General features: G+C 46.2%; 1 protein-coding gene across 2 annotated transcripts in view; it reads right to left on the bottom strand.

Moving 5' to 3' along the window:
• Positions 1-27,684, bottom strand: part of KIFC1 (kinesin family member C1) — a 67,755-nt gene that overhangs the window by 20,812 nt on the left and 19,259 nt on the right. For both annotated transcript variants that reach the window (XM_040324953.1, XM_040324954.1), the window contains exons 3-13: positions 26,006-26,120; positions 23,517-23,567; positions 21,710-21,748; positions 18,454-18,661; positions 14,445-14,601; positions 10,808-10,975; positions 10,587-10,709; positions 3,447-3,563; positions 3,186-3,359; positions 2,924-3,091; positions 444-582 (exon numbers count right to left, since the gene is read on the bottom strand). In XM_040324953.1, the coding sequence (XP_040180887.1) occupies positions 444-582; positions 2,924-3,091; positions 3,186-3,359; positions 3,447-3,563; positions 10,587-10,709; positions 10,808-10,975; positions 14,445-14,601; positions 18,454-18,661; positions 21,710-21,748; positions 23,517-23,567; positions 26,006-26,120 (1,459 nt within the window). The remainder of the gene's footprint in view (positions 1-443; positions 583-2,923; positions 3,092-3,185; positions 3,360-3,446; positions 3,564-10,586; positions 10,710-10,807; positions 10,976-14,444; positions 14,602-18,453; positions 18,662-21,709; positions 21,749-23,516; positions 23,568-26,005; positions 26,121-27,684) is intronic.

The raw sequence follows: 27,684 nt of genomic DNA, 5'->3' as shown, positions 1-27,684 counted from the left end.
AGCATTATGGGCTATACCCCAAGGGTTTGGGGTCCGGTTACTGACCACTTTAGCGCTCAGGCTTTTTTGGACAGAACCGGTAGCTCACCTAATCCCAAGGATGCGGAGGCAAGCTAAACCATGACTAACACCTAAGACACTGGCGTAAAAACTGAGGTACTCCTCCTATGGGAGGGGGTTATATAGGGAGGGGCATTTCCTGTTTGAAGATTGCCAGTGTCTACACCTGAAGGTACTCCATATAACCCATATAGTAATGAATGCCGCTCTGTGTCCCGTGATGTAACGATAAAGAAAAAGGACGCAATTTTGTTTGGGAGCCACGTCTCACGACCACGCAATTGTCTGTTTAAGCGACGCAGTGCCGAATTGCAAAACCTGGCCTGGTCTTTTAGCTGCATTTTGGTCCGGGGCTTAAGTGGTTAACCTCCGCAGAAACTTACACGATGTATGGACATCTCTTAGCTTGTTCTCGCCCTCAATTTTCAGCTGAAACACACTGTGGCTACGAGATGACCGGTCGTTGAGTGCCGTTTTTGCCACGGCGCGATGGGTTTTAGCTGCATGGAGAAGGTCGTGCACCTGAGATCAAAAGAAGGTGTTCAGATTTATTAGTGCCAACACTGCTTAGTAGGCAAATCATACACTGAAAACATACAGACATTATATTGCAAATTAAAGCCCAACTGAAGTTTAAACACCCAATTCCCACGCTTCTTCAACCCCCCCCCTCCAAATCAAAAATGTACAGGCCCTATAGATACATTGGGGGTTATTAACGAAAGGCAAATCCACTTTGCACTACAAGTGCAAACTACAAGTGCAAAGTGACCTTGAAATTGCACTGAAAGTGCAGTCGCTGTAAATCTGAAATTAGGGGAGGCTCTGCTGATTTTATTATCCAATCATGTGCAAGCTAAAATGCTGTTTATTTTCCTTGCATGTCCCCCTCGGATTTACAGTCACTGCTCTTCCAAGTGCACTTTGCACTTGTAGGGCAAAGTGGATTTGCCTTTCGTAAATAACTCCAATTTCCTCCAATTGCTCACTTTGAACTGAGTACTCCTTATGTCACACGGATGTATGCAGACATGATTGCTGTTATCTTGTATGCATTAATAAGAGCACTCTGTATATTGTATGGCTTCATACAGTGGATATAAAAAGTCTACACACCCCTGTTAAAAATGTCAGGTTTCTCCAATGTTCGATATAGAGAAATAGATAGAGAGATATATATAGATCTCAGAACTTCTCACCCTTTAACCACTTGCCTACCGCCGTATAGTAAAATGACGGCAGCAGGCACGTCATTTGAAGTCTTTGTTTTCCCGGCATTCTAGCACGCGCCGCATCACTGTGTTCCCAACGCGCGTGCCCGGCAGCCGCGATGGCTCATCACAGAGCAGGGACGTGGATCTGTGTGTGTGTAAACACACAGATCCATGTCCTGCCAGGGGAGACTAGAACTGATCGTATGTTCCTTGTATATAGACACAACGATCGGTCTCCTCCTCTCATCAGTCCTCCTCCCCGCCCAGTTAGAATCACTCCCTAGGACACACATTTAACCCCTTGACCATCCTAGTGTTAACTCCTTCCCTGCCAGTCACATTTATACAGTAATCAATGCATTTTTATATCACTGAATAAAAATGTGAATGGTCCCAAAAATGGTATCAAAAGTGTCTAATATGTCTGCCGCAATGTCACGTTTAAAAAAAAAAAAAAAAAAAGGAGCCACAGCCTTATTAGAAAAGCCTGTGCTCTGCCAACATCCTGCTCAGGGAACTTACTAGTTGTGTGGAAGCAGTGGTCTCTCAGCAGAGGTCTAGCACACTCCCTGCAGAGCAAGACCTTAAACTGTAAAATCATGCTCCCTGCCAACTAAAGATCTCTAACTCAGTAGGGGGTAAATCAGACCTATGCAGAAAGACCACTGCTTCCCCACACAAAACCAAAGAGCCTTCTCTGTAGCATGTCGGCAGGGCATAGGCTTTTCTGCTTGGGCTCAGGTCAGTGGTCTCTTTGTAAAAGGCCCAGTATACACTGCTTTGTCAGAGCGACAGCTCTTCCAATTATCGTATATACTCAAGTATAAGCCAAGTTTTTTGTGCTGAAAATGCCCCCCTCGGCTTATACTCGAGTCTCTGTCGGCGCTGTACCCATCTGCAGCCTAATCCCCCGGCGCTATAATACATCTTCAGTCTTGAATCTCCCGGCGCTGTGCCCATCTTTAATTTTATTATGTCCCGGCGCTGTGATACATTTCAGTGCAAGCCGCGTAGTGTAACCAAGAGCCGCCTCCTCCTCCTCCGCGATAAGCCGTCTCACTGATGGGAAACCGAACGAGGAGAAGGAGGGGGGCGGTGCTTGCTTACACAACACGGCTTACACTGAATGTATCACAGCACTAGGACACAAGACTAAAGATGGGAACAGCGCCAGGAGATAACGCTGATCAAGGTACCGTACTTGGGGCACAGTGAGGCATGCAGATACACACACTTATACTCAATACGTTTTCCCATTTTTTTTGGGGTTAAAATTAGGTGCCTCGGCTTATATTTGGGTCGGCTTATACTCAAGTATATACGGTACCAAGGAGCATGAGGTTTGCAAATCTATAGGTCCAAGACAGCATGTGGTGCGTTTGACCTCTGCAGAGAGAGCACTGCTTACAGAATGCAAGGATCCTTCTCTGCAGCATACTAGCAGGACACTGGTTTTTCTACTTAAGTTGTGGCTGCTTTCTAAGAAAAATGCATAGCAAGACTACACATCTTGTTTGGACCCACATAAAATATATTTAGCTGGATAAGCCAGTCCAACAGAGAAGAGCTCACTCATCTGCTTCTCACTGTCCAGTCACTGGCTGGGAAAGAGGCTCAAAAACCAAAACCATTGCGAGCTTCAGGCTTACCTCCTCTACACTGGAGACCTCCACATAGTGCAGGTTGGTGACGTAGACTTCATTGCTGGTGATATTTACTTTGCGGATCTCGTATTCATGCTTCTTGTCGGGCCGGTTCACCAGCAGATCCTTGATGGTCTCATTATAGATTTCGAGAAAACTGGCTGTGAACTTGTACTATGGGAATGTAAAGAGCAGATAGTGAAAAAAAAAAAAAAAAGCTGAAGTAGCCACTTGTTTGTGAAGATGATCAGAACCTCAGAAAACTCACCTGCCACCCCTTTTTCTTCAGCTCCTCTGCACTGCTGAAAATCTGCTGAATGGCCCGAGGGATCACCCCCATGGTCTCCGCAGAGAGGTCATCTGGCCCCTCCATGGTGTACGTTTTCCCGCTGCCAGTCTGTCCATATGCAAATATGCACACCTGGTACCCGTCAAGAGCGGACTAATTAGGGGGAAAGGTTACTGAAGTCAGCAGATGGAACCAGGGAACATATACCAAACACAAGAGAATGACGGAGTCAGGATCTACCTGGACCAGCAATGAAATCTCCTCGAACACAGGTGCCTGGCCGGTGGTCGGTGGGAAAACGCAGTCAAAGTTAAAGTCATATTTCACAGATTGGGACCTGTCTCTGCCAATGTGGGACTGGAGAAAAAAAAATAAAAGATAAATAAAAAGCTAGTTTGTGAAGTTACCAGATACAAAAGGGGTTGATTAACTAAAACTGAGCATCTGTGCATGGGAGCCATTACATTACATTGGTTTCTATGCAGAGTTGCCATATAAAGCTCTAAACATGTGTTTTCAGTACATGGTAAATCAGCATACTTACAGAAGGCGGAAAAAAAAAAAAAAAAAAAAAAAAAGGATTTTAGTACTCACCGTAAAATCCATTTCTGAGTTCATGGACGGACACAGCAGCAATTGACCTTAGGGTATTATCCTCCCTTTTAGGAGATTGACTAGGCACAAAAACAGCATGTTAAGTGTTCAACATTCCACACAGTACAGTACCTCTCAGGGGGCGGATCCCCCGGGTACATCTCTCTCTGCATCATGCAGCCTCAGTTCGTAAACAAGCAGTACAAACGGAGGGGGTGGGTGCTGTGTCCGTCCATGAACTCAGAGAAATGGATTTTACAGCGAGTACAAAAAGCCTATTTTCTCTTCCGTTCATGGACGGACACAGCAGCAATTGACCCTAGGGACGTCCCCAAGCAGTGTCAAAAATCGAGGGGTGGGAAAACACAGCAAACCAACTTGACCCCAAACAAACCAGAGTTCCTCAATGGAGGAACTGCAACCTTAAACAGCCGCCTGCAAAACCTTGCAGCAAAGGAGGCATCTGAAGATGCACTCACATCCACCTTGAAAAACTTTGAGAAGGTATGTGGACTGCCGACCAGGTCGCTGCCTTACACACCTGTAAAACAGACGCTTGATGGCTGAAAGCACAAGAGGAACCAATGGCCCTGGTCGAATGCGCCGTAACCGGGAAGGGGGGTTCCAGCCCCTTTAGGGCATAGGCCTGAAGCACGACCAGCCTAAACCACCTAGAAATGGTGGCCGACGAGACCGCCAGACCCTTCTTAGGACCAGTCACCGACACGAACAGTGAATCCGACCTCCGAAACGGAGCCGTAGCACATAAGTACACCCGTAGGGCTCGAACCACGTCCAAGGAATGCCACGCAGCCTCTTTTGGGTTCGCCGGCCGAGGACACAAGGATGGAAGAACAATGTCCTCATTAATGTGAAAGGCCGAAACAACCTTAGGAAGGAACAACAGCTGTGGCCGCAGCACCACCTTATCCCTGTGGATGACCAAGTAAGGAGCCTTGCAAGACAAGGCTGCCAATTCAGAAACCCGTCTGACCGATGTAATTGCCACCAGAAAAACTACCTTCTCGTAAAGAGTCAATAAAGGGATTTCCCTTTGTTGTCCTCAAACGGAGACTGTTGAAGCACAGAGAGAACTAAATTCAAGTCCCATGGAGGCAGTGGAGGACGCACAGGAGGGGCCACATGTTGAACCCCATGTACAAAACGTATGCACCAGAGAATGCGCCACCAAGGGTCGCTGAAAGAAAACAGCCAAGGCCGAAATCTGCCCCTTAAATCGTACTTAAGGCGAGAGCCTGATGCACTCCACTCTGTAAGAACAGCATAATCCGGGACATCACGTATGTACGGGGGTGCCAATTCATCTCCTCACACAGAGATGTAAGCCTTCCACGTATTATGGTAAATCTTCCATGAAGTAGACTTCCGTGCCCGCAGCATGGTAGAGATCACCGAGTCCGACAGGCCTCGATCCTTCAGCACCTGGCTTTCAATAGCCACGCCGTTAAAGCCAACGACTGTAAAAGCAGGATGAAAGGTAGGACCCTGCAACAGAAGATCCTCTCTCAGAGGCAGGCGCCAAGGAACATCCGCCACCAGATCCGCGTATCAGGGGCGGCGAAGCCAATCCGGAGCAATTAGGATTGTTGGTATCCCCTCGGCTCCCACTCTGCGCAGCAGACGAGGAAGAAGATTCAGAGGGAAGGCGTAGATTAGGCGATAGTGACCCCACAGAGCCACCAACGCGTTTGACGCGTCCGCCCACAGGTCTCTTGACCTGGTCACGAACCGTGACACCTTCCGATTGAGACGGGACGCCAGAAGATCCACGTCTGGAGTGCCCCATTTCAGACACAGACTCTGAAACACATCCGGGTTTAGCGACCATTCTCCTTGGTCTAGCGTTTGGTAACTTAGGTAGTCGGCCTGCCAGTTCTGTACCGGAATGTACACAGCCGAAACTTTGTCGGCCCACCGGAGGATACGAGCGACTTCCCCCCCCCACCCGAGAGATGGGCGGGGGCAGACCTTCATGCGGAAGTAGGCTTTTCCGCAGGCTTGTTGGGCTTGCGGAACCAGGGTCTGCCCTTCAGCGGGCGCCTTAGCACCCTGGAAACGTTGACCTGCCGCTTGGGGGCGGTAAAGGAGGGCCCCTGCCTACGGTGAGGCTCCTTACCTTTACCAGATTGTGGGAGCAGAGTGCCCTTACCTCCCGTGGCATCTTTTAGGATGCCATCCAGAGACGCCCCAAAAAGCCCTTCACCCTTGAAGGTCAAGTCCACCAAGGCCTTTTTAGAAGACTGGTCCGCAGACCAACACTTCAGCCACACAAGGCGGCGCAACACTACCACGTAGGCCGAGGCCCTGGAGAGCAAGTGAAGCATATCCAGGGCCGATTCGGACAAATTTTAGGCCCTGCACCAACTGGTCGGCCAGCGCGCCACAAAGTCCTCAGGGGCACCATGTGCCTTCAACTCCTGAAGCAACAACGTTGCCCGCTCAGCAAGTGTCTGACACTAGAGCCCTGGCCAAGAACGGTCTCACCGCCGACCCCACCACTGTGAACATGGAGCGGGCCACAGCCTCAGCTCTCCTATCTGCAGGGTCCTTAAAAGCGGGAGCCCCTTCCACAGGCAACGTGGTCGCCTTGTTCAGCCTGGACACAGGGGGGGTCCACTGACGGAGGAGAGGCCCACTTCTTTAGAAAGTTCTCCTCAAAAGGATAACGGACCGCAAAGCATTTTGTAACAGAAAAAAACTTTTGCGGCCGATCCCATTCCTTGTACAAACATTTTTCCAGATAAGGAACACAAGGAAACACTTTTGCAGTGCGGGCCGGCTTGCAGAATCCAAAAAGGGACCGACATCTCTGATGTCTCTGCCTAATCCTCAATTTTTTTTGAGTATCCTGCACCGCAGTGATAAATGCTCCAACTAGCACCCTATCATGCGCTGACCCTGAAGCAGAGTCATCCTCACTGTCAGTGTGGACTAGGCCTGCATCCCGACAGCTCAGAACCAGGGCCGGGAGCAGTAGCAGGGCCCAATTCAGTGTCAGAGGCATCCCCAGAGGAAGGCGGGGGGAGAGGGCGCTTTTTACCCCCCCCCCCCTCTGGCCACGCGCCGCTTCAATCCAGGCAACAAACGCCTCCAGGACTGCCGTCATAGCATCCAGAGGCCGCAGGAACAGGGGCACTAGGTTAACTCCGGCATGTCTGGGGGAGAAGCATCCGGTTTGGATGCCATGCACCCTCCCGGCCGCAGCAAAGAGCAAGGGACCCCCCAGAGGACTCGCCACCCGACCAGGCCGTAATGCTGCTGTCTGCTCCAGAGCACTGTCCGTGCTGTGCCGCCCCGTAGGAAGTGTGCTGGAGCCGTTCATGCCAATATTCTAGCAACTAGAGGCAAAAACCCCATCCAAAATGGCCGCCGACATGCGGAAAAAGCATGTGGGCTACAAGAAAATGGCCCCTGAACTATAATAAAGGAGCCCGGCACCGCCAAAATGGCGGCCGTGATGCACAGCAAAACACATCACAGTGAAAAACACATAGCAGGCCCCCCCCCCCGCACACATGGTAATAAAAACAGCACCCCCGATAGCAGACAGCCCCCAGCCACAGGATGGAGCCCCCCCAGAGCGTGGTGAAGGGGGGAGAGCGGAAAGCAGGGCAGACCCCCGATAGACCTCCCCAGGAATGCACCAGCCGCACCACCCCGCCAAAGCAAGGGGACTGCTACTTACCCGTCCTGCGACCACCGGCTGAAGGCATGGCTGTCGGCCCGGCACACTGACACGGGCATAGAGCCCGGTCATATGTGTGCCCCGGAGCGTATAGCTCACTGGCCACATCTGGAGGAACGGGGCATGTTGGGGACGGCCCAGCGCATAGCTAAAGGCCGGCACACGCTCGATGGCCGAACTTGGGGGGACTACAAGGATCCAGCCTGTCACCCAGTCGGCAGTTGATTGTAGATCTCAGGATCCAAAAAATGCAGGAACACAAAAAAGAAAAGCAAGAAAAATTTCAAAAGAAAAAACCTCAGAGCACATGGGCCCAGAGGAGCCATGTCATCTCCTGCTAGGCAGAAAAAAAAAAGGAGGCTGCAGAACAGAGAATGGGGGATGTACCCCGGTAGGTACTGTGCTGTGTGGAGTGTTTAACACTTAACATGTTGTTTTTTTTTCTGCCTAGTCAATCTCCTAAAAGGGAGGATAATACCCCAAGATCAATTGCTGCCGTGTCCGTCCATGAACAGAAGAGAAAGTGGAACTTCCACTTCAAGCATTTCTCGCACCCTTTGGCATGTAATTTTTTTTTGTCCCACTCCCTACTTCTAGGCGACTCCTCCTCTGCCCCTAGGCGGCCCTTCCCTCTAGGCGATCTCCTGGGACATACGATCGCCTGTCCATTCCGGAAGCACAGCGCGGCTCACGCATGTGCAGTGCCTGTCCAGCCGTGAAGCCGAAAGCTGCCACAGCTGGGTGCCCAGAATGTGAATGGAGGCACCGAGCGACGCTCCGTACGGCCGCATCGCTGGACCATGGAACAGGCAAGTGTCTGTTTATTTAAAGTCAGTAGCTATACTTTTTGTAGATGCTGACTTAATAAAAAATAAAAGGCTGGAACTCCCCTTTAACCAGCATGGACCCATGGTACGCTTTGATATAAAATACAAAATTGTAGCTGGTGATGGGGCAAATGATACATTTAGTGAAGTTGTCCTTTACTATAGCCGCTAAAACTCAGAGTGCAGGTAGCCTGGACTTTTACCTACCTTGAGCCTGTAAACCAGAGAGCTCCCCTTCTACAAGGATCTGGACGTCTCCTCTTCAGCCTGTGCATTTGCATTGCAGCTCAATTTAATCCTATGGGTAGCCATACTTAAGGCCGTTTTCGGGGAAAGCCTGGGTAATCTTCCTGCAATGTCAGATTCAAACCCCCCCCCCCCCCCACAATAAAATTCGTAGCGTGGTTTGTCAGCACCCAAGGAAAGGCAAATTTGCACCACTAATCCATGGACATTTAAGTGCTCCCCGAGTCCCTTCCACTTGTACCGTATTAAATCCCCTTATGGTACGATACCTCCATTTGCTCTCCTTTCTTTTCCTTTTATCTCCCTCTACCCCAATTCCCCATCCCTCTCGGTCTCTTGTCCTCTTATGCCTTCGCTCAACCCACCCCCCCCCCCCCCCCCCACCTCTACGTTACATGTATTCTCTATTTTTGTTCCATCTATTACTGCTTGGTGGGAGGAGTTAGGATGATCTGCAAAGCTGGGGGGGGGGGGGGGGGGGGGGTTCTGATCAGCCAACTTGGGTTCTCTTGATCAAGGTCATCTGCTGATCTGAGAACTGTAGTGGTGACTTAATGGCAACTCTAATCACAGGTAGAGTTACTCACTGTATCTCTGACTTTGTGGTGTCTCGTAGCAGCGACACCCATGTCGAAATCAAGGGATAGGGTCTCCTCCTGCCCCTCACACATCAGCCGACCTCTAGTTTCCGCCCCCAGCAATGCTGTGAACTGAATGGGTGGCTACGAAGAGGCCGAGTGGGCGGCCACAGGAACAGCCCTGCTGGGCGGCAGCAAAATAGCTGGGACAGCGCTGTAGGCTTCAGGACTAGCCCAGGATTCAGTGACCCCTGGCAAATCATCAACCACCGAGGGGGTCCCAACCCCAGGTTGAGAACCACTGTCCTAGACCCTTGGTGCCCAGCCTGTGGCCTTTTGGCATATGTGTGGGTCTTAGTCTGTAGTGGGCATATTGATTAGGGCAATAGCATTGATCTCTACTAGCCTCACGCAACGTTACCAGTTTTGTATTGTCTCCTGCATCATATCCCCACCAACAATGCATCCTGTCCTCACTCATTGGACCCTCATTTCCTCCATTAGGTGTGAAGTTTGACAGTTCTCATAAGCATTACATATATTGAAAGTTATGTGCAGCCCTTTGGTGATGTCAGGGGCCACATTTGAGACCCCCGTTTAGCACATAAGTTGCCAACTGCTGCCCTAGGCCGTTTCAAACAGCTTGTGTATTCCCATGGACATGGTGCAAACAAAAGTCTATTGGCACAGACCCTTGGACCGATAGTGCAGCACAAAAATATAGCTCCCATTGGCTAAATGCCGACTTGTAGGGGTCAGAAGTATCTTAAGAGAGTCCAATATATGCGCAAACTGTACCAAACACCAGCCTGGTGATTAAAAAGTACAGTGGAACCTCGGATTACAAGCATAATCCGTTCCAGGAGAATAGATTACAGCCAAAGCACTCGCATATCAAAGCGAGTTTCCCCATTGAAGTTAATGGAAACAAAAATAATTTGTTCTGCATCGACTTTAATGGCATACAATAACGCATGCAGCCAGAGGTGGGGGGTGCCGGAGAGCCTCGGAAACAGCCCGAAAGGCCAGAGGACACCTTGGCTAATCTCGGAAACATAGTATTTCTGCACGGCTCCAATCTGCGCCGGTCGGCTCAGCGCCCCCCCACCTCAGGCCAAACGTGGTACTGCACACAGCTTTGGCCTGAATCCTGCAAAACACTTGCATACCGAGTTAGGATATTTCAAAATACAGTGCTTGTATTGCGAAACGCTCATTAACCGCAATCCGAGGTTCCACTGTACATTTTAATAACCTTGAGTAATGAGAGCAGACAATGAACAGGCAAAATGTTTTGCAAACTTGCTTTTATCAGTTGAATATATTGAAGGCGCTAGGGTGATGGAATACACACATACTTTAGACGACTAAACCCTGTGCATTTTAATACAGGAGATCTTGATGCAAAATATGTTGAATAGTAGCTTACCTCCTCCACCTTTGTTAAAACAATGGCTTTCTCATCATTAGGACAGAAGGTTATGTTTCCAGCAGGAAGGGCCTTCTCCGAAGGGAGGATGGGCCTGACGCGGCAAAATACACGTATGTTGCCCTGTGATGGGGAGAAGACACACCGTAAGGAGACCCGGAACATACTATGTAGATACATCTAAAACAAGCAGAATTACTATACATAGGGACAGGGCTTACCTTAAGCTCCTGGACGGTGTTATGCAACCTCCTCCGCTCAGTCTCCAATGCATACACTTGTGTATCCCGCTCTTCCACGGTGCGCGTCAGGGAAGAGATCTGTGCACTCTGATCAGTAGCAAGTGCTTTCAGTGTGGAGTGTTCTCCCTCCAAACAAATCAGTTTTTGCTATAAAAAAATAAATCACATTTTATTACAGATTTTTTTAAATTTACACACAAATTCCATTCACAGCACATAGATAACATGAGTATAAATACCCATTCTAAGATTCTTACAATGGACTTAGCAATGCCCAATTTGAGTTTGGATAAGATTTACTGCTTGTTAAAGTGGAGTTCCACCCAAAAGGGGAAGCTCCCCTTATCCGCTTCCTCCCCCCTCTGGTGCAACATTCACCCCCCTCGCTGCTGGGCCATTCACACCGCGCAGCACGCATGCACATTTGGGAAGCAGCTGTGAAGCCGCAAGGCTTCACGGCTGGTTTCCCTTACAGGCAATGGCAACGCCAGCACCTGAGAGAGGCGATGGAAACCTTGTCTGGGGTGCAGACATTGCTGGATTCCAGGACAAACAAGTGTCCTAATATTAAAAGTCAGCAGCTACAGTACTTAATATTTGGGGGGGGGGGGGGGGGGGGGCGCTGGAGCTCCTCTTTAAAGCGGAGTTCCGGCCACAATTTCACTTTTTAAATATAAATACCCCTGTAATACACAAGCTTAATGTATTCTAGTAAAGTTAGTCTGTAAACTAAGGTCCGTTTTGTTGTTACAGCATTTAGACACTTTATAAAATAGAAATGGACTGGGGCCATCTTAAGTGTGGGCATCATGAAGCCAGACTGTATGAATTCCTGGATTTCAGCCTTGCAAATCTAGCACATGCTCAGTGCTGCACAAGCAGTGTCAGATCAGGTTTCAGCACCTGTGCTGTCCAAGTCACATGATTCTTTGAGACTGGGGAGTGCACAGACTCCTGGAAAGTTACACCCAGGAGTCTGTGCGGTGTAGGTTAGGAAGCATTAAGCACCTAGGTGCAGGAAGTGGGAAGATTAACTATTCTGCCTAGCAACACTTTGAAGGCATCTAAAAAAAAAAAAAAAAAAATTCCGAAAAGGACTAATGACTTTTTTTTTTTTTTTTTTTTTAAACTACTGATGTAATGTTATATTTATGGGTGGAACTCCACTTTTAGAATATCTAAATACTGTATTTAAATCGGCATATAACACGCACTTTGTCACCCTGAAAATCGGGTGCAAATAGTGTGTGCGTGTTATACACCGATACTTCAATTTGGGCTGTCTCGAAGGGGACGGGACGAGCAGTCATATTACATAAGGCAAGAATCACCCATTTACTCAGCGGCCTCTTTAATAGGAAGTGCCCTCTCCTGGGCCAGCATTTGACCAATGTTCCATCATAGAAGCCGGTCCAGCAGGTGGGACTGTATTAAAGAGACCGCCGAGTAAATGTAATCCGACGGCGCTCACCCTGACCACCTCCCAATCCCCTCAGAGGTAGCAGTAATCTGAGGCGAGGCTGCAGATGGGCATTGATCAAGCCGCATTGATGGGCAATTGGGAGGCTGCAAATGGGCACTGATAAGGCTGCATTGATGGGCAATTGGGAGGCTGCAAATAGGCACTGGCCCTTATTTTGCTTCAAAGTTTTCCTGAAGCTTCCCTCTTAAAATGAAGGTGCGTGTTATTTATTGGCGTATATGGTAGTTTAATGTCTACTGAAAAAACAGAGGGTGCACCAGCCTAGCGCATTATCTCTAAAACTATTCAACAAAAGATGTAAATAAATCTACTCACAGGCACCTAGACTGAAAGCATATCAAAGTATTACAGTTCGTCCACTCAGCTTGTTCCTGGACTTGAAAGGGCTTTATTCAAGATCCTAATGGTTGACACATACCCTCTTCCTTAAGGCAAAACCTTTAGGGATCTTACTGAATTGCCTTTATATAGAAATATGGCAACAGCATAAAGTTCCCTTGCTCCTATCGGGGTGGGTGCAATTCCCGAGTCCAGAGAGGTGCGGTGTGTTTATATCGCCCATTCTAAAAACGGATACGTTATAAGCTCATGAATCCGACCACAACACAAGTGCAAGAGGGGGTTATGTTTTATTTAGTTTAATGTCTAGTCTGGGCGCATATGCAAACACACACCTCCCATAGTTGTACATAAAAGCCAGCACTCGCCCACAGGCTATACAATGGCCTTTATTCTAGAATGTGGTAAAAGACCCAGAAAAAAACAATGCTAATGCATTGCAGCCAGGAATAGCCTTTTCTCTTCTCATTTTAGTTCAAGGTTTTGTGACTTAAATGTCAGATTCTCCTACTGAAGTATAATGTACACTGCTAAAAAGTTAATTTTCAATGATCAATGTTAGGGTTGTCCCGATACCACTTTTTAGGACCGAGTACAAGTACCGATACTTTCCTCCCCATGTACTCGCGGTTACCGATTTTTTTGTTTTAATGCCATGTGACAGTTTGATGGGGACCGATAGGCGGCACTTATGGGCACTGACAGGTGGCTGGCACTGAAATGCAGCAATAAATGACACGAGGAAACGCTATGCCGCAGCGCCTATCTTGGTACACCCTGCACTCGGCATCAGTAAATATCAGCAGACATCTTACTACACCCAGCCCAAACTATATGGGCTGGGTGTAACAAGATGTCAGCTGCTGGATTACTGTGGCCAAGTGCAGGCTGTCCAAGCTGATGGCGACCGCTCCGCCCAGTGAATCCGTTTGCCTGCTCCGCCACTGAGGCAGCCCGATCCACCTACCGACGCCGCCAGCCCTCTCCGCCAATCAAGTATCGGGAGCATTTCTGCGAGTACATGCTCAGCATCGGTCCCGATACTTGTATCGGGACAACCCTAATAAATGTTTTTTTACCTTGTACGATGTGGTGAAATGTGTGCCTTAGTTTTCTTTTGTATATGATAAATACAACGTTTATGTTTAGAGAACACACACACACACACACACACAATAAGTGAGCCATTATCATGTTTAGATATAACATAAGAGGCCATACTGTTAAACCATCAAACTCTGCAGAAGTGATGCAAGAGGTTGACGTGTTTCACCCATTAGCCGCCTAATTGGAATTTAAGTTTTTTTTAGCCTTATTTAGTAAAACTTTTTTTTTTTTTTATAAAAATCTTATGTGGTAGTTTCTCTCTGGTACCAGTAAAGTCCAATGTTTTCAGGTTATTTTCAACATATTGTCACAGTGGCTGTGGTACCATTAAAAATAGCCATACACTCTCCCTTTGTGCTATAAGATTGCACAGCCCATGGAAGAGTGCTGGCTTATGTACAGTATACTTGCAGGACATACGTGAGCCTTAGTGACAGCATCGCTGTTTGCGCACAGATACCGGATCCATATTGGTTGAGCATGGCGAGATTAGTTTTGGTATCGCCCATAGTTGCTTGCACTGGCCTGCCCCACACTTTGTTATGGGTTTGTGAAAACACCCTCCATAGTAATGGGCAAACATTAGGATAGGATGGAACTTAAGAGGAGGAAAACCACAAAAATAGTTTGTTACTTGATCAGAGTGCCCCAGTATTGCACTAAATTTAAAAATAAAAAACCACCTACCTCCTTATGATTTAGCTGTTCTGTAATATTATGACTGGTCTCCTGTAACTCTTGTACAGCATGTTTTTCATTAGCCAGCTCCTTTTCCTGTCTCTGGCAAAGGCCAGTCAGTCGCTGAGCCTCTCTCTCCAAGGACTCCAGCTTTGATTCCACGGTTCTGACAAAACACACAACACAATGAGTGATTATCTCAAGTCACCACCATAACACTAAAAAAAAAGGTGTATATACAATATTGCGCAAACCAAATATTGGGTGTAAATCAGGCTGCCAACATACCATATGGATATAAGGTGAAAAATGTGAAAAAGAAAATGTAGCGCCCAAAAAAATATAATAAAGACCCCTAAAAAAGGGTAAAATAGATGTGTACTCAGAAGGTAAATGGCCCAAAGTTTAAGCCTAATACCACATAATACACAATAGTGAAATTGTGAAATTAATTAACTGATACAAATCCGTGCTGTGGAAATCAGCAAGTAGGTATACATATATGGAATACCTGTTGTGTAGTCACATGTATGCAAACAAATGTGTAATATATACAGCAATGTGATAGAAAACAAAAACTGGATGTTTGATACTAAAACGATGCAGAGTCAGTTGTAAAAACAATCTTCAAATAGCAACGTTCCACTATTCCACTATTAATCAGGTGTGCCTCAAAGGCCTCAACCCAATCGTGCAAATACACAAAGTCTGCTGGAAAACGTGGGTTCTAAGTAGTACATATAAACTTCCAGTGTTGGGTGGAGCAGGTGTCTTCAATGTTAGAACTCTTCAGTATCGGACAAATAAATGGATAAATAAACGGGTGGGTACCCTTACCAGAGTTGGTGGACCCTCTCAACCACCATACGGTGGGAGGGTCATCAAGGCTTGTATAGACCGATTGTCTGGGTCCAGGGGTCCTCACTCCGCGTGTCCAATCCAGAAATGGTTACTGAAGCACTTGTTCTTTCAAATTGGATAGCTGGGATCGATTGATCGATAATGGCTCAAAAACACCCAAAGTAGTAAGAGAAAAAATAGAGGTGCTCCCAGATAATGTGAAGGTAATGTATGACCATTCATGTAACCCTGTGTTCTCCAGGCTCTGAGTCTGGCCTCAGAGCCTGGAGAACACAGGGTTACATGAATGGTCATACATTACCTTCACATTATCTGGGAGCACCTCTATTTTTTCTCTTACTACTTTGGGTGTTTTTGAGCCATTATCGATCAATCGATCCCAGCTATCCAATTTGAAAGAACAAGTGCTTCAGTAACCATTTCTGGATTGGACACGCGGAGTGAGGACCCCTGGACCCAGACAATCGGTCTATACAAGCCTTGATGACCCTCCCACCGTATGGTGGTTGAGAGGGTCCACCAACTCTGGTAAGGGTACCCACCCGTTTATTTATCCATTTATTTGTCCGATACTGAAGAGTTCTAACATTGAAGACACCTGCTCCACCCAACACTGGAAGTTTATATGTACTACTTAGAACCCACGTTTTCCAGCAGACTTTGTGTATTTGCACGATTGGGTTGAGGCCTTTGAGGCACACCTGATTAATAGTGGAATAGTGGAACGTTGCTATTTGAAGATTGTTTTTACAACTGACTCTGCATCGTTTTAGTATCAAACATCCAGTTTTTGTTTTCTATCACATTGCTGTATATATTACACATTTGTTTGCATACATGTGACTACACAACAGGTATTCCATATATGTATACCTACTTGCTGATTTCCACAGCACGGATTTGTATCAGTTAATTAATTTCACAATTTCACTATTGTGTATTATGTGGTATTAGGCTTAAACTTTGGGCCATTTACCTTCTGAGTACACATCTATTTTACCCTTTTTTAGGGGTCTTTATTATATTTTTTTGGGCGCTACATTTTCTTTTTCACCACCATAACACTATTTACATCTCAACTTCAGGCATTATTTTTGTGGTCTTGGATGAAGACATGGTTCGTCCCGATGTTAGGCTTTTATTGTGCCAAACCAACAGACCCACTCAAAAGGGGAAGCTCCAATTGTCTGCCTCCTCCCCGCTTCCGCTACCACATTTGGACCAATTTTTTGGGCAAACTGAGACAAGTACCCGCTCCCACTTCTGTCTTATGCCCCTACAAACGTTCGATGGGAAAGTCCGACCGTGTAGGCTCTAGGGGTGCAACAGATCAAAAAACTCACGGTTCGGATCGTTCCTCGGATCAGGAGTCACGGATCGGCCAAAAAAAAAAAAAAAAAAAACTCCCCCACTGTAATATCCACATCTCCCCCCCCCCCCCCCCCCCCCCACAGTACCCCTTCGGTGCAGAGCCCCCCCCCCCTCCTCTCAGTACAGTGACCCCCCTTCTCCAAGGACAGTGACCCCCCTTCTCCAAGGACAGTGACCCCCCTTCTCCAAGGACAGTGACCCCCTTTCCCCCCCCCCAGCTAGTACCGACAGACGAGCGGTGTGTCCCATGGGTGCGGGCTCCTCCTCTGTGGGTGTAAACAGAGGAGGGCCGCCTGCCGGGTGTACCAAGATAGCCGCGGCTCCGGAGCTAGGCCGAAGCCGCGACCTTTCCTAGCGTTATGGTCTCTGCTTCGTCGGTAGGCCAAAGCCGCGGCCTTAACATTAGAAAAGGCTGCGGCTTCATCCTAGCTCCGGAGTCGTGGCAATCTGCGGATCACAGTGTGTTCCGATCCGAAGGGGGTGACCCGTTCGGATCAACTGTGATCCGTTGCACCCCTAGTAGGCTCCATCGGACATTTGAGAGTGGGATCTCAAATTTTCCAACAACAAAACCCGTTTGTGTAGGAGACAATGTAGGAGACAATGTAGGAGACAATGTAGGAGACAATAGCGCTCGCCCTGGCAAAACTAGCGTTTGTAATGGAGATGGCACATTCATCACGCTGTAACGGACTGAAAAGCACAAATTGTCTCTCACTGAACTTCTAACACGACTGGTATTGAACTTCCCTTTAATAGTGCCATTGTACATCACCGTGTTCTTGGCGTTTGGAATTTCCAACCGTGTGTATGCAAGACAAGTTTGAGCCAACATTCGTTGGAAAAAAATCCACGGTTTTGGTTGTCAGAATTTCAGATCGTCTGTACGCGGCATTAGTTTGCCACGGTGGAGTGAGCCAAAAGTTCAGCCCTCCCCCTTCACATTCTGCCCATTCACAATGCGCAGCACAATTCCCGCAAGCCTTCACTGCCAGTTTTCCTTGGCAAAGATTGTGGCGGCACCCGAGAGCCAATTCAATTTACATTGAATTGGCACATATTACTCGTACTGGTAACTCCATTCCACAGTCACTGACTGCACACCTGTAAAAATCTTAGAAGACAAATAAAAAAAACACTAAAATAGGAGATATAACCCAGTTTAAAATGCCACCCCAAATTGTGTTGCATATCTGGGCGACAATTGTTCAAGCAGAACTTTACTCAGAACAATTTGATTAAAATTAAATAGATTTTTTTTAGCAAGAAACATACATTCCACATTAGTAATTCTGCTACCAAAATTAGTGTGTGCTCCAGCATTGCCCCCATTTCTTCTTGCTGGAGTCTCAAGCCCAGAGCCCCTGAGCAGCAGTAAAAGAGGTGGGGAGATTTATGAACAGAGCTGCTGCATTCATAACAGACTTGGACTTTCCAAAGTTTCTAAACAAAGGGCTAGTTTACTGTCCTTCAGACTTTAGGAGGGCAGGACTAGGGCCAGTGCGAGGAGAACCCAATCCCCCCCCCATCATCATTAGAAGGCATTGTGCCCCCATTATTGGTGTCAATGGAAGGTATTGTGACCCATCATTGGTGTCAATGAAAAAAAAAATTATGCCACATCATTTGCATCAGGGGATGGAATTGTGCCCCAAAAGCCAGAAAAAGAAAAGCAAGGGCCGCATCTGGCCCCAGACCACAGTTTGGAGGCCACTGGTCTAAAGGACAGTTTTATAGCAACAGAGGTGGGATATTATCAGACATTGCGCAGTTCCCAGGAAATTACCTTAACTGTTGGCTGAGATCAGTGTTACAATTACTCAGCGTCGCCACCTGCTTCGCAAGCTGCTCATTGGTGCTCGCAAGACGAGCGTTCTCTCCAGAGAGGGACTGCACCTTTCCCTTGTACGAAGTCACTTGGTCTCTCATGTCGTTGATCTGACCCTTTAAATCCCAGGCTGCACGCTTCTTTGCGCCTGCTGTCTGAGCGGGTGCTAAGTTGTAAATGGGAAAAAAAAAAAAAAAAAAACACACAAATTAGAATAGACCAACACAGCCAAAAAAAAAAAAGCGGAACAATCGGTGTGACTTTTGGACCGACCTTCACTTCTCTGAAGAAAAGGTAAGAAAACTGTTAACGTGTGAAATCTGAGTGTGCGAGGGATACAATGGTGGGTTTCAGCAGCCCTTTTTATGGCCGACAAGAACAGAAGTGAAACACAATCACTGTACAGCACTGCTGAACAGCATTGTGCTACCTGCACAGCCTGCATCGCATACGTACTGAACAAGCACTTCGTTGGCAGTGTCCGGCTTCTGTACAAGAAGACCCAGAACAAGAATGCTGTAAATGGATATCAAATTCCTAATTTTCATGCTTCTTCCAGGTTTGTGACTCCGTGTCAGAGGCATGAGCCAGGCAACCAGCAATGCCAATAGCGTAGTCTAAATAATCACCTTTATTGTGTTGTAGCCATAAATACTTCAGCGTTTGCATCCCTTTAGGGAAGGATGAAGCTTAGAAACCAAATCTATAACCATATCTCATATCAAATATATAACGCTATTACAGGGAATGCTGGCAATCGACTTGCAAGCTCTGCGCAGACTTTTTGGGACAACAGTGAACAAATATTACAAGTAGAACATAACGTTTCAGGAAGTTCAAAGTATAGAGTACAGAATGTTACCAGCAGGAGTCACTTCTGAGGAGTTTTCCCGACACACAAGATAAATGTGATGGGGAGGAGAGCTCAGCACACAGCTCTGCATGTTCCTTTGCTGTGCGTGAAGGGGGGCGTGTCCATTTCCTCCAATCAGCTTTCACACAGTGTGGAAGGGCTCTGACTGGAGCTCTCCACCCCCCCATATCTACTGCTCACAGATCCTTCCCATTTGATCACAAATCAGCATTTTTAAATGGATGTAAAGAAGAGATGGCTGCAGATAAATGCGAGACGCTTTTGCAATGCCATTACTTTAAAATGGCACCCCAATCGGAGCAATTTTGCTGCACTGCAAAGTCATGCTGTCGCCTAGAAGATGCTCCTGCTGCTTTTTGAGCAGCAAGCTTCACGCATTGCCATTTATCATGGCAAAATGGCATTACGATGGGAGTCGCATTAAGAAGTAATGGCATCGCAAATGTGTTCTGCCACGATTTGGAATCGCAGCAATTCAAAAATGCCTAGGTGTGAATGGAGCCTTAAAGTGGATGTAAACCCTCACATATACCCAGTGAAGTGAACAGCCTCAGATGACACACAGATATAAAACAAATCTCTAATATAGCAAATGAAGGCTTAAGGGGCATTGTGTGATGATCTCTAGTAGCTTAAATTATATGACACTATAAAATGTTATATCTTTATTACAAAAAGTTATTAAAATGCAACACATCAACAGGGCCACATACTAACCCATGCTATATAAAAAAAACATAATGGAAAAGGAGTCAGTTATCAGAGAAAGCCTACATGGTCCAAGCCGCTTCCTCAGGGCTGGGGTCTCAGCCTAGATACCTTACACTATCATCGTATCCATGTAGACTATGGGGAGACAAATATTTAAAGAACCACGTAGGGCTAGACCAACCTCTGAAGCAAAGTTACCAGACCTTTACATGGAATCAAATAAGTTACCCTGTTTCCCCGAAAATAAAACCTACCCCTAAAATAAGACCTAGCGTAATTTTCCAGGAGGACTGCACTATAAGCCCTACCCCGAAAATAAGCCCTAGTTTAAAATCCTATAACCCACTCTATTACAGTAGTACACAATGTACAATGTGTGTGTGTTTCTGTAACATAAATGCAGGGAAGAGAGCTCCGGCAGGGCACAAAAGTGCAGAGCGGTGCTATAATGAAGGTATTTGGCACAATTATATTACAGAAACACACACATTGTACATTATATACTACTGTAATAGTTCACACTGGGGATTCCTAACAGGCAGGTCGAGAGAGGGGAAGAGAAGACAGAACATTACATGGTAAGACCTACCCCAAAAATAAGCCCTACTGTGTCTTTTGTTGCCAAAATTAATATAAGACCCAGGCTTATTTTTGGGGAAACACACAATCTGAAAAGGACAGCCAGCTTTGAGGACGTCATAGATATCGTCAATGGCCACTAGATGGTAAACATGAAAAAGTCGAATAGTCAAAAATTCTAATAAGATCACCAAAAAAATAAAAAAAGTATATTGTATGTATATATATATATATATATATATATATATATATATATATATATATATACACATACACACACACACACACACACACACATATATATATATATATATATATATATATACACACACACAGCGGTTCCTGGGTCTCCGGACTGCTGGTGTTTTCCAGCTGCTTTCCTGTGTCAGAAGTTATCACGCCGATAACAGAGCAGCAGAAAAACATGGGACTGAGAGTTTTGGACAGAGATAAGTGAATACTACTGTTAGATGTGGTCAGATTTCACAAATGGGGTTTACATCCACTTTAATCCCTGTGTATTATCTGAGGCTATTCATTTCACAAGGTATACAAGAGGGTTTACCACCACTTTAATACAGTGATCAGTGCTAATGAATGCACTTGCACTCTGACACTGGGCAAGAATGGGTTCACGTCAAGGGTTAAACATATGCTTATGCGTAATGCGTGCTGCTTTTACCAAGGATCTTAGTTGGGTTTTTTTCCCCTGCTTATCCTCAAGATCCCCTGTCAGTGAGCAGAGTTCTGTATTATTGACAATCACAGAGCTTTGTTTTGTGAATCACTGAGCCAATCAGCAGGTGCTGGCGGACAATAATTGGCCAAGACCCGTAGACCAGTTACGTGGATCCAGTATAGGGAGGCACTTTACTAGTATGTTAGGCGGTCGGTAAGCGGTTAAAGCAACACAAAACATCACTTTACAACACAAGTGGGCTATGATGGAAGAAGCCATTTTTGTTAATGGCTGCCCTCACACCAGCCTTCTCAGTTCCGCTCTGTGGCATAATTCCTTAAAATGCACTTTGCAGTTTTGCTTAGACTTACCTGATACAGTCACTCTGGGTATTGCTGGTGCAGCTGTAGCTGCAAAGAAAAAAAAAAAAAAAAACAATTTGACCAACAGGACCAGACTTACACAGCGTATAGCTCAGCCTTTCTATCCCAGGAGGTACCCTTAAAATATTTTTCAGGTCTCAGGGAACCCCTAGTAAGATTAGTCTATCAGGGCTCATTGGGAAAATGCTCCTTACTTTAGTGGTGTAAATTGTAAAGAATCCCTCCATTACAGGGGTGGCCACTCCTTGCATGTCGCCGGCTCTGCCAAGTGACATTGGACCTGGAACTATGCAGGCATTATTAGATGGGAGGTCAGTTTGCCAAGGCTCGAGGAACCCCTTGCTATACCTGGGAACCCTGGTTGAGAATAGCTGATATAGCTTAACACCACGTGTTATATAGAAGTGGGCTTGTCATTGAGAAATACTTATACATTATAGTCATGCTAGAGCAAGCATCCAACAATGCCTACACCCGTGGTTAAATTTTGGCAGCAAATTTCGATTTTGTTTTAGTCCTAGGCAGTGGCGGTGCGTCCATAGGGACGCAGGAGCTCCGCCCCCTCTGGCTCACTCACAGCCAGTAAAATATACAGATTCATACACTGTATGAATCTGTATATTTTCGCCGCTGCCGTCCACTATTCAGCTGGCCGGAAGTTGAGCGCCGGTCAGCTGAATAGCGGCAGCTGACTGGCTGTGTGGAAGTGCCTATCAGGGCCAGCGGCCCTGATAGGCTGTCCGAGTACAGCCCTGAGGCTGTAGTCGGCTTCCTGAAGCTCATCCTCGGGGCGTACCGGCCGTACGTCCGAGGATAAGACTGACAGGCGTCTCAGCCAATCCGGTAACCTGATTGGCTGAAGGGTCATCGAGGGCGGGACGAGGGACATCGAGGGACGTAGAAGCCATAAAGGTAAGTGCCGGGGGGGGGGGGGGGGGGGTACTGGGCACAGTGGCGACAATTGGGGGCTGCGTTTTGATGGCATGGCACAGTGGCTGCGTTTTGATGGCACAGTGACTGCATTTGATGGCATGGCACAGTGGTGACAGGGAGGCTGCAATTTTTTTTTTCTTCGTTTGCGCCCCCCCAAAAATTTTGAGCACCAGCCGCCACTGGTCTTAGGACTAAAATGCCATTTAAGTCCTAGTCCCATTTTAGTCTTCTGCAATTGTTTTAGTTGTATTTAGTTGACTAAAATCTAATGGTGTATTTAAATTGTAATGCAATAGTTAAAGCGGAGGTCCGGTAAAAAAAAAAAAACAAACAAAAAAAATAAATTATTAAAAGTCAGCAGCTACTAACACTGTAGCTGCCGACTTCTAATAACGACACTTACCTGTCCTAGTCGCCAGCGATGTCGGCCCCCGCCGAGGCCGATCCTGGCAGCTCCAGGCGCCGCCATGCACAGTGAGGGAAACCGGCCTTGCTGCTTCACTGCCCATGCGCGAGCAGCGTTTTGTGACTAGGCCGGCTACTTTCCGGGATACACACAGTTCCCAGAATGCAGTGCGCCCCATTCACAAGAAGAAACAGAGTGTAGGAGGAGGAAGAGGATCCACCGGAGGATGAAGAGGCAGATTAGGGACTTCCGCATAGCAACAGCTACTTCAGGTAAGTTAAACACTGGCCTACACATGGATCTATTTTCTCGTAATGTTCCCATTAACAATCCCCAGATTCATCTCTGTGCTGAGCTTACAGAACTTGGTTGTTATTTACTTTCCCGCTACACCATGAATTTAAAAAAATAAAGTTTTGGTTGCATTTAAAAATCACCACCTACGAGTTCACTTACCTGATAAGTTTGCTCTGTTTCTTGAATGCATTACTGCAACAGACTGCCGACCTGCAACACCAAACAGTGCACAAATTTAACTGCGTAATCATGGTATATTTTTTTACCCATTTTTGAATTGGAATTTGAGGCCATTTATTCAAAAGCTAGGCCTGCTATGAGCAATTCGGTTTTATAAGTAGCCTTTTTTCCCCCCATAAAGTTTTGATTAAAAAGAGAGAAAAAAAAAAAAATGCAGGAATTACCGTATATACTTGAGTATAAGCCAAGTTTTTCAGCAATTCATGGTGCTGAAAATGCATAGCCCCACTCTCCCTTTACAAGTGTGCAACGTTTGTTGTCTGGGAGACCTACGGCCGGGGAGCACCGATTTTTCAATTCGGGCACCCCTTCCATAGACTCCCATGTTAAACAGTAATATCTCAGGCAATTTTGGGGACCCGGTACCGGCCGTCTGTAGGTCCCGTTACTTAGCACACATGTAGCCCCTGTTCGCCTCTACAAGTGTGCAGATTTTGCCGTCTAGGAGACCTACGGCCGGGGAGCACTTATTTTTCAAACCTGGGCACCCCTTCCATTTACTGCCATGTTAAAAACACAAGTCTAGTCATGGACACAGTGAGGCAAGCAGATGGACACCCTAGGCCAGGGGTGTCAAACTCAATTTCATTGTGGGCCACATCAGCATTATGATTGCCCTCAAAAGGACCGGTTGTATCTGTAAGATTAGATGTCCAGCGCATCCCCTTTACATTAGATGTCAAGAGCTACCCCACCATCAGAAGTTGAGTCCCCCACATCACAGTGCACTCCCCTTTCCTTATGCAGGGAAGAAGCTGGATGCATTGCTTGAAAGCAAAAACTAAGGGTCTGGAGGACCAGAGAAGGGCTTGAGCTCTCCTGCAGTTGCAGGATGTGCGAGGGCCACATGAAATGGCCTGGAGGGCCGGATTTGGCCCACGGGCCTTGTGTTCGACACCTGTGCTCTAGGCTTATACTCGAGTCAATACGTTTTCCCATTTTTTTGTGGTAAAATTAGGTGCTTCGGCTTATATTCAAGTATATACAGTACATAGTCTTCTAGATCTAACAATAGTACATTGGCAATGTAATACAATTTACTTTAGAACATTACTATTGACAAGACAATGTTAGTAGGAATATGCGTGTGATTTGCATAGAAATAGAAATTCTCATTATATGATATAAAAGTAGTAATATGTGAATGTTTATGGGGAGGAGGGAGGAAAGAAAAAAAAAAAAAAAAAAATCACCCTAAAAGGGTATGTGGTATGAGGCGAGTAATGAAGTAAGAGTCTATGACTTCATTGTATGAACTTCTATATGATATAGTTTAAACTATTATATGTTGAGTGCTTTATAGGCTGGGGTGTTTTTGAACTCCAACCGGTTGTACCATATTGATGTAAATTTAGTTATTTTTTTTCCCTGTGCTAATAATTTCTTTGATATTATTTATTCTACGAAACCACTCTTTTTGTTGTTGTAACATTCGACCTCCAGTGGCAGGGAACGTAATGTCTTGCTGCATTTATCATGAACATTGCCAGAGATTTTAGATCTTGCTTCTTAGACCCCTTTCACACTGAGCCGCCCATAGCGTTAGCGGTAAAACGCCGCTATTTTTACCGCCGATGCCATGGGCGGATTTGCGGCGCATTTCGGCTGCCAACGGGGTGCTTTTAACCACCGCAAGCGGCCGAGAAAGGGTTAAAACCGCCCGCATTCCGCTGTTGAAGGGGCGCATTGCGGGTGGTATAGCAGCGCTGTCCCATTGATTTCAATATCTGAATGATGGGTGTAGCTACAGGCAAATTCCAGATATAGTTTTTTCAGCCGGCGATTCCAAACACCACAAGAACAATCATAGCGGCTATTCAGTCGCTTGATCGTTCTTAGTGGCGACGGGAGTGGACGTCCCCCTTCGCGCTGCCCTCCGGAGGCATAGAGATTTCCGAGACCTGTCGTGTTGCCTAGGGAGATCAAATACCGACGTTTAGCAGCATACCATGAGTGTGCGCAATTTTAATGTTTGACATTGATCACATAAAACAAAAAAAGTTGTGCCAACTCCACTGTTAGTATTAATGAAAAAAAATAAAAAATAAGTTGCATGTAGGGGAGAAGTAGTTAAGGTACAAAACTCCATGCCCTGCATATGTTGGGAAAGCGCAGAGTCTATAAGACCAGTGGGTCCATCTGTATGTACACATGTTGTATGCTATACATGGGTATTTGGCATTAACGAGTCCAATTAGTCTGAAAAGCTATGTCTGACTTTGTATTGTTTTATATGTTTATTTTTTCTTCTGGTTTCAGAAACTTTTCTTTGCGATACACTTTTGTGCCGTCAAAAAAATAAATAAAAAAATTACAATAAATATATGAACACACACACACACACACACACAGTTTTAGGTGTAGTGCTCAGATGCAGTGAAGATCAGATTTAAGCAGATGTCACCTACCGATTACTTGAGGTTTTGGTAAAGCAGGAGCCACGTAGGGCCTGGTGGTGGCGATGCTCGCTGCCACCCGAACTTTTGACGGGCCGGCCTCTGGGGATAACGTTCTCGGACGTTTCTGAGGAGACAAAGAGTAGGTTTACTTTTCTGCTTTCTCAGTAAACATAAAACTAGAGCCGAGTGAGCGGATGATAACTTGCAAATTCAGATACCATAAAATTGCACAGGTTGTCGCTCAATATTTCTATATATTCCTTCAAACAAAGCAAATCGTCACAAGTTCAGACCCACTTTAACAGTTAAGGAAAGCCAAGTGATTGAAAGTTGAGTCAAACCCCCCCCCCCCCCCCCCCCCGAAAAACTTCAACATACAAATTACTACTTTAAGGCCTTGTTCACATGAGATGTACTATAGAGTACGCATGTGTGAGGCCGTGTATAACTGCATGGAGATGCAGATATTTTACATGGATGCCCATGTAGGCAGCAAATTTTGATTTAGTTTTAAGTCTTTTGACCAAAATGGCATTTTAGTTTCATTTTAGACTTCTGCAATTGTTTGTCGTATTTAGTCAAGTAAATTTCCAGTACGTTGTCAACTAAAACTCTATTTAGTCAAGAGAGAAAAAGTGAATTAGGTTAATAAAGCTTTAACATGCACTACAGACACAGATTTAGGCCCTATACAGCATCTTTAAGCAAAACCAAGTTTCGTTACAATATTGCTTTTGACAGAAATGCAACATTAAAATAAAAACCCCAAAAACCCAGGGATGCCACCATGCAGTGCACATTTACATGAACTGTCGGCGCATTGGGCGGTCCCCGCACACTGTGCAGAGACCGCCCTGTCTCTTCTCCACTCTCCCCTATAGGGAATCGGATGAAGACGGACCGTCTTCATCCGATCCGTTCCGCCGGACGGAAGAAAAATAGGGTTTTCTTCCATCCGAAAAACAGATCCTGACGGACGCGGATGGTTGCGGACGTTAGCGGATGCTCCATCCGCTAACGGACGCAATCCCATAGGGATGCATTACAAGTCTGTAAATGGACTTGTAATAAACGGACGAATGGTCCGCTAGTGTGAAAGAGGCCTAACAGTTCAAGAAACTTAACAGAACTTCTGACCAATTTTTCAGAGCAGATTTTATGGCCGCCTTTCAGGCCGATATCAGGTGCAGATTATCAGTAGATTTAAACTTTTACACCATTCTTTTTTTTTTTTTTTTTTAATAATCACCGTTAATGTAACCATCCCTTGTGACAGTAATAGTGACAGTTACTCTATATATAGAGATCGGGGGTCTATAAGACGCCAAACCCCTCTTCTGCACTTTAATGTATTCAAAACGTCAAGATCAGCGTGTTTGAATACTTTCCATTTTTAAAAACGGTCGCCTTTAGGATGCCAGTAATCAATTTACAATATGGCTTTGTTCAGGTCCTTGGCCAGCCGGCGGACTTGCCAGCTGGGCGCTTGGGCCTCCCAGAGGGACGACATGGCGGAAGGTCCCCTCCCGCTGCTTGTAATAACAGCGGAGCGGCTTCTGAGAAAGCCAACTGTCAACTCTAAAGAACGGTACCAGGGGGTTGGTTTTCTGCAGCTGCAGGCACCACTCCGGTACAACCCCTTGAAGCAATAAACGGCCGCAACGAAGTGCTCAGTCTACAATAATGCC

The sequence above is a fragment of the Rana temporaria genome, chromosome 9, assembly GCF_905171775.1.
Source record: "Rana temporaria chromosome 9, aRanTem1.1, whole genome shotgun sequence".
NCBI lineage: Eukaryota > Metazoa > Chordata > Amphibia > Anura > Ranidae > Rana > Rana temporaria.
The sequence above is the reverse complement of the archived record's forward strand: the minus strand, read 5'-3'. Positions and strand labels throughout refer to the sequence as shown.